This window comes from Ambystoma mexicanum, chromosome 9, assembly GCF_040938575.1.
Source record: "Ambystoma mexicanum isolate Mex_15411 chromosome 9, UKY_AmexF1_1, whole genome shotgun sequence".
Classification (NCBI taxonomy): domain Eukaryota; kingdom Metazoa; phylum Chordata; class Amphibia; order Caudata; family Ambystomatidae; genus Ambystoma; species Ambystoma mexicanum.
The window spans coordinates 709,894,450-709,901,158 of NC_090931.1; the positions used below are offsets into that span (position 1 = coordinate 709,894,450).

Here is a 6,709-nt window from a genome sequence, read left to right on the forward strand (position 1 = left end):
TGCATTCAAACTTTGCCTAACAGTTGGTCCCAAATACAGTGCCTCCAATTTTGGCTTTTTGGGGTAACAGCTAAGTAAAATTATAATAACAGCTGGAAACAGCATGGACATATTAGTAGGTGTTTATCTTATAAGATTGTATTAAGTGCAGTGTGCATAGTCTGGCCTTTTGGGGCTTTATAAACTATTCATGGAGACAGCAGAACATTATTTAAGAAAAAGACAGTTTAAGCTACTTCTTGAACAACCTACAGTTTGGGATACTGCTGAGATTTTCTAGTAGGGCTTCCCAGATCTTTTGGGTGAGGTAGGAAAAATATCTGCCTCTCATATATTATTTTGTTAACTGTGATAGAGTCAGTGGGAAGGAGTTGACTAATCTGGTAACCTTCCTAAACTGTAATGTCAAATTCTGTTGGAAATAAATGAGTGATCATCACCATCTAAAGCCCTGTGTGTAATCCAGAGTGCTGTAAACATGATCCACTTAGTGACAGGAAGCCAAGTCAGAAGAGATTACTTATAAAAGATGTGATATGAAGATTTGTGCATGAAAATAGAAAGGATGAGATAATATAGACATTGCATGTGGTTTAGTAGGTAGCTTGATGGGTCTATGTAGTTTCATTGTCTTTGGGTAAATGCTACTTAACTGGGATGGCGATCATGCTTACTCTCTATGTCAAGCAAAGTGGAAGGTTTCTCTTCGGGAGCCTAAGATAGCAGAATATTACCTCGATGTTGCATTCACCTTGGATGCGAAAGAGAGGTCACTGTCTATAGTGAAATACATCACCGCCAAAATACAGACACTTCAAAATAATGCCCTGAGAGCCGCCCTAAACTTCCCTAAAAACGCCCATATATCAGAGCCCAGGAGATCCACTAGCTGGCTCACCACAAATGACAAAATCCTCCTCAAAACAGCATCCCTTACACAAAAATGTCGCAACCACGCAGCCCCGCAATACCTTATAGACAGATTCACCAGACAAACAGCCTCTCGTCCCCTAAGAAAAGCTAACTGCAACCTTCTGTTAGTACCCAGATTCAAACTCACTAAATCTGGCGCGAGTAGCTTCGCTGTTAAAGCTGCACAATATTGGAACTTCCTTCCCCCTGCTCTAAGGGAAGATCTCCCCTACCGACAATTCAGATCCAATCTGATTCAATGGCTAAAGGATCATGATGTCTAACCTCACCCCTCTGACATCCAGGATCTCACGTATATTTCGTATATTTGTTCTGCCTATTATGTCATACCTGCATTATCGTAAACTTACTGTATATACTTCTGTGATTCTGTAATAATACCTGCATTCTTGTAAACTTACTGTATATACATCTGTGACTCTTTGACAATACATATCCACAGCATTGTAACCGTAGCTGTACCTCCATGTTTAATCTGTAACCTGTAACCTAAGCTGAACAACCCTCATTTTGCCTTCACGCCTGAATACCGAATGGTCTGGTGGCAAAATAAACAAACAAACAAACAGACAAACAAACATTCATTCCATTACACACAGCATGCTCTGCAATGCTAGTTTGTAACATATTAGTATTGTTGTTAAAGCCTATAGCACACAATACATGGCATGTGCTACAATGTTAGTATTATTTGTAGCTGGTACACACTGTCTCTGTTGAAATCAATCAGCGGCACATTGAAATGAGTGCACTGTTTATTTTACAGTACACTAAAGAGAGTTTATTGTGTAACAGAAGGTGTCTTAGCATAATTTTGGGCCGATTACTTGAGGCATTGTGTGGGTGTTAGACCCTGTAAATCCCAGAGGTTCAATTGCACCTTAGCACTCAACACTTGGCCACAGTGCACTGCAGCTTCAGGCATTGCAACCACTTCAAGCTGTCACAGAAAATTAGTAAAGTCAAGGTTCCAACAACAAAAAGAACCGAAGATGCAGCATCTGCCTGGAGTACGCAACATGCAGGCCATTTTGTATCTATAGCAAAGCCAATGCTGAAACATGTCTGGGGATGCTTGTGATCTCATGCAGAAGGGATGGGACCTAGCAGTTCAGTGTGGACTGCCCCTTTAAGGTTGGGATGAAGCCTGATTTAGGTCCTGTCCCTGCTGGGCATAGGGATCCAAGTACTCCGCACTGATGAGTTACAACAAGGCTGAAACCTGCCTGAGGATGCTTGTGGTCTTGCGCAGAAGGGATGGGATCTAGCAGTTTGGGTTGGACTGCCCCTTTTGGGGTGTGACCAAATCTGATCTGCATATGGTCTTTCCCCTTCTGTAATGGCTTGGCAGGCAAAGCAGGATGGTCTGGAGGGTTGCCCAGAGCAATGCCAGAGGTACAGATTAATTCTAAACTTTCCAGCCATCACTTCTTGTGTTTTCTACTACAAAACCGATCACCTCTTCTAGGTTCAACCACATACTCATACTCAGGATGAAGAGGGGGTGCCTCACCAAAGACTCCAGAAGTCACTAATTCAATTGTAATTGTCTAACTCATTTTTTTGAAGAATAGATGGAAACCCTGCATGAAATTATAATTTCATTCCTCGGCTCACTTGCCCTCACCATTCGCTGTCCCTATCACACATTTATATTTTTAGCTACCGATTGGTTGCATTATATTGAACGCATGATTTTAATGTATATATATGTGATGCTCACATCCGATGACCAATGAAAGCAGAAGAGGCTTAGACTACAGGAAGATCAGCCGAGGTCTTGACATCTGAATGACTCTAAAAGGTTGGTAGGGCTAACGCTGAGTCATTCGGTTTATAGTCACTATTTCGAATAACATTTGGTCGAAAGTCAAAATGTCGAGAAAATAATGTCGAATAAAAACATTTTGAATTTCTTTTTTAGTTTGTTTTTTGTTCGAAATGGGGGGATGCCCCCCAACACCCTTTTTAAAAAAAATCTGTTTTAACCCCTTTTTTTTACCTGCAGAACCAAAAAAAAACATGTAAATAAAAAATAAAGCATTCGAAGAAAAAAAATGTAGACATACGTTTTTCGACTTTTTTGTCATTCGACCAAATGTTTTCGACATTTTGACTGGCCACTGAGTCATTCATCTGTCTGGCGGATGTCTAACATCAGACTGACTTTGCTCCTACCTTTACAGACAATTATTGACCCCAGCCAACCCTTAAATCTCCGAAGATGAGTTATAACTGAAATGTGCAGAAAGTAGGAAATACTATAATAACAATGACCAAAATAAAGAAATGGAGTCATGCGATTTATTGTTGAAGATTTTATTAGCCAATGAAGAGAAAGGCGAGTTGCTGTCTAAAGAATTTGAATAGCTTAGTAAAAGTCCTTGACTCTCCTAAAGGAGCCAACCTTGGACGTCAGAGCTCCCCAGTTGCTGAATCTGCGGTACTCCCCAGGTCTCAAGAAGTACTGTTTGCCTTTGTACTGTGACTCTTCATAAAAGATCCAGTAGCCTTCAAGCACGTTGCAAGAGTTGATGTCATGCAGGCGGAAGTTTTCATAAACACAGACACAGTCTTCCTGGTACTCCTTGGTCTGGCCGCTGAAGTCTTCGCCCTCATAAATACGCAATCGGTAGCCGCCATGATGCTGCAAAATGAGAGACCACATGTCAAATGGCACAGGACAAAAATATGCGAATGATTTCTCATGTCGAGAAAGTATTTCTCCCCGTGCCTAGGGAATCACCCTGCACCTCCCTGATGAGGCCTAAAAAGCTATCAACCTGTCTGGGCTTGTTTGTGCTCCTATGAACAGGGCATGTGACGTAGCAGTTCTGTGTGGACTGCTCCCTTTAGGGTGGACCAGAGCTGATTTGCTTATTTGCATATTTGGAGTCCCCTTCTGTAACTGTGCATATAAATAAATATACTTACTGAACCACTCAACAAAAGACCTTAAAAAAACAAACATCTAAAATCCTGACCAATTCCCTTAAAATCATCCATGCACGCAGCAACCTTTTCTTGAATGGAATGCACTATCTACAGGTCCAAGGCACGTTGATGGGCATCACGCCTGCTATGCCAACACCTTCATAAGCAAAAGGGAGCATCTGTTACTTTCCAACTTCACTAGTAATCCAGTGGCTTGGACCAGGTCGATCTCAATAGTTCAAATTCAGATAGATACTCCCTGAGGAATTGTATAAGGGGTATCCACATTATCAACACATTCACCTGTGGCAGCTCGATGGAAGAGCCTCAACGGCAGCCCTAGTCTGCTTTCATGTACTCACAATTGAGACTGGTCTGCACAGTAAAACAAAGGATGTTCATCTGTCTTTCAGCTGGACGATGGATGTCCGGCCATCCACATCACCTGAATCCCAACAGCATCTACAAGTTAATGCTCAGGATAAGATGAACCCTGAGACGTCCCTCCCAGCCTTCTGGAAAGTGCTAAAAACGACAATCTTCAACTAACACAGCTTTCCTTCCTCGTGCCCCCCCCATCCTTTTCACCCCCATCCCTCCGTATTCTTCATGTAACCAAGAATCTATTGTGTAACCAAGCATGCTGTCTTGTATCAGCGCCATGATGCCTTCGAGCTGTTGAGTGCTTTATAAATGTTAATAAATAAATAAATGAATCTGCAACAATGAAGACACTTGCAAGAAAATGCCCAACAGAGCTCTCTAATTGATTGTGTAGCTACCTTGTACCCTTTTACTTATAATACAGCAATAGACACACAAATATTTTGAATTCGCCAATAAAGGAGTTATTTGGTGCAAAAATAGTAGAGGCAAATGTGATAGAAACGCATTTGTGATACATTATCATCCAGCATAACAATAAATGTGAAGACAAAGTCAAGTAACGTTTCCTATATTGGACAATATGGAAATATTGAAAAAGGATTTTTCCCTAATCGACGCAACTTGCCGGAAGAGCCCGCAAGCTTCCCATCACCATGTCTGAGGAGAGCATCCAGTCCTGTTGTTTTCCCTTTGGATTCTGGGACTGATTGTTTTTTCTTTGCCATTTGAAATTTAGAAAAAACTTCAAGTTCTAGATTTCCAAGCAACATGACTGGGTGGCCTTCTCGCGTGCGGCTCTGGGGAACTAGTAGACTCTGTGACTGTTGCTACGCTTAAAATTTACAAAAGTGTATTGTTTGATCTAGAGTCATATAAAAGTGCAATAAAACGCAAAGTGATATTTATTTTGTATTCTGTAGAATGCCTCTGTCAAATGTGAACGTTTTTCAACAAACCTCTGCTGTCCCCACTTCTACTGCCCTACAGAACAAGGCATTAACACATCTTTTACTCTGATCATCTAATGTGGTCTATGGGATTCATTTGCACTGCCCAACCTGTTAAAACAATGTGTCGGACAAACTATTAAAGGCCTCTGCACTCACTTCACCAATCAGCTAGGATTAAAAGAAGAGTGGAGCACTCCAAGACAACACACTGTAACCATAGAGACCATTGTCAAACATCTAAATGGTGGATTGCTCGTGTGGAGCCTGTCATGATGGCAGCACTGCTGGAGTGTAGAGAAAACCTGTGGATTTACGGTTGATATCATTCATCTGGATTGACTAAACACCAGCAACAAAACCAGCTGAGCTACCAGTTTCCGGCCTGTTCTCATGACTACATATATAAATGCAACGCTGTAAACTGATACGTGGGTGAAAAAGTAACCTAGAAATATGAGTCAGCAATAGCAACTCTGTAGTTATGATTAAGTTAGACTCCACTTAGGAAGAGTACTTTTTAGAAGGATATAACGTTGTTGATGTTCGATGAAACTCCACAACATTTTCCTAAAAGTCATCCATCAACGAATACTTTGGGAAGGTTTTGAGAAGTTCTGTTCGAGTGAGCAAAGATATAGTGGGGCTCACAAAAGTTGCATTTCCCATACAAACTCCCTTAGAGAATTCTCACTCTCAACCAGGGGAGTTGCTAGGTCTGGAAAAGACCCGGGGCTACACTGATGTTGGAACTGTTGGGACTGGGGGCTAGCTAGTCTTTTGGCTGTAGCTCCTGAGAATCTATCGGGGGTTAAAACCAAAAGATCAGGGGCTATAGCCCCTTTAGCCCCCCCTAGCAACGCCCCTGCTCTCAACTAGAGCACAAAAAACGGCTAGACAGATTCACACCAATCGTGAATCTGTTGTCTGGGACCGCTTATGACGAATACTTGGTTTGGTGAAAGGCCCTCGAGTGCTTTTAATAAAATAAATCTGAGTAAGTGGGTCAAAAGGGTTGAAAATGAGAGAAATGTTGGGTCTTCAGACAGTCTGCAGACCTCATGGATAATAAATGTGATTGGTCGAAGCCAGGTTAAAAAGTGTATGCATCACCGCCCTCTTGGATTCAGATTCTGAGTTGAAAAAATATTAAGAATTGTCAGATAGTAGCCCCTTAAGGCGTGTGCTGATTCACGGGAGGTCAGGCGCATGCCCGCGATGTGTAGCCCATGTCCTCTAATAGAAGCTGCAAGGTTGGGCTGTGGGTTTCATGGACCTGGATGCATATCCGCAGACCTGAGGGGTGGGTTATTGCACATGTCTTCATCCCAGGTAAAGTAACTCTGAGGCTACTTTCTGTGGGAGGTGGTGGGTGTGACAATTTACGCCACCCGGCTCTGAGTTTTCCCAGAAGATGCATGGCAGTGTTGGAAGAACTTGCATTATGGTAACATTACAGAGCATGGTACCCAGAGGTATTTCCGACGGTAAGAAGTATTAGATCAGGA

General features: G+C 42.1%; 1 protein-coding gene across 1 annotated transcript in view; it reads right to left on the reverse strand.

Annotated features, from left to right (window-relative positions):
* Positions 1 to 3,250: 3,250 nt before the first annotated feature.
* The window catches only part of LOC138487393 (gamma-crystallin 2-like), a 6,328-nt gene continuing 2,869 nt past the window's right edge, over positions 3,251 to 6,709 (reverse strand). Inside the window, exon 3 of the mRNA XM_069613963.1 lies at positions 3,251 to 3,580. Coding sequence (XP_069470064.1) covers positions 3,305 to 3,580 — 276 coding nt within the window. The 3' untranslated portion in view covers positions 3,251 to 3,304. The remainder of the gene's footprint in view (positions 3,581 to 6,709) is intronic.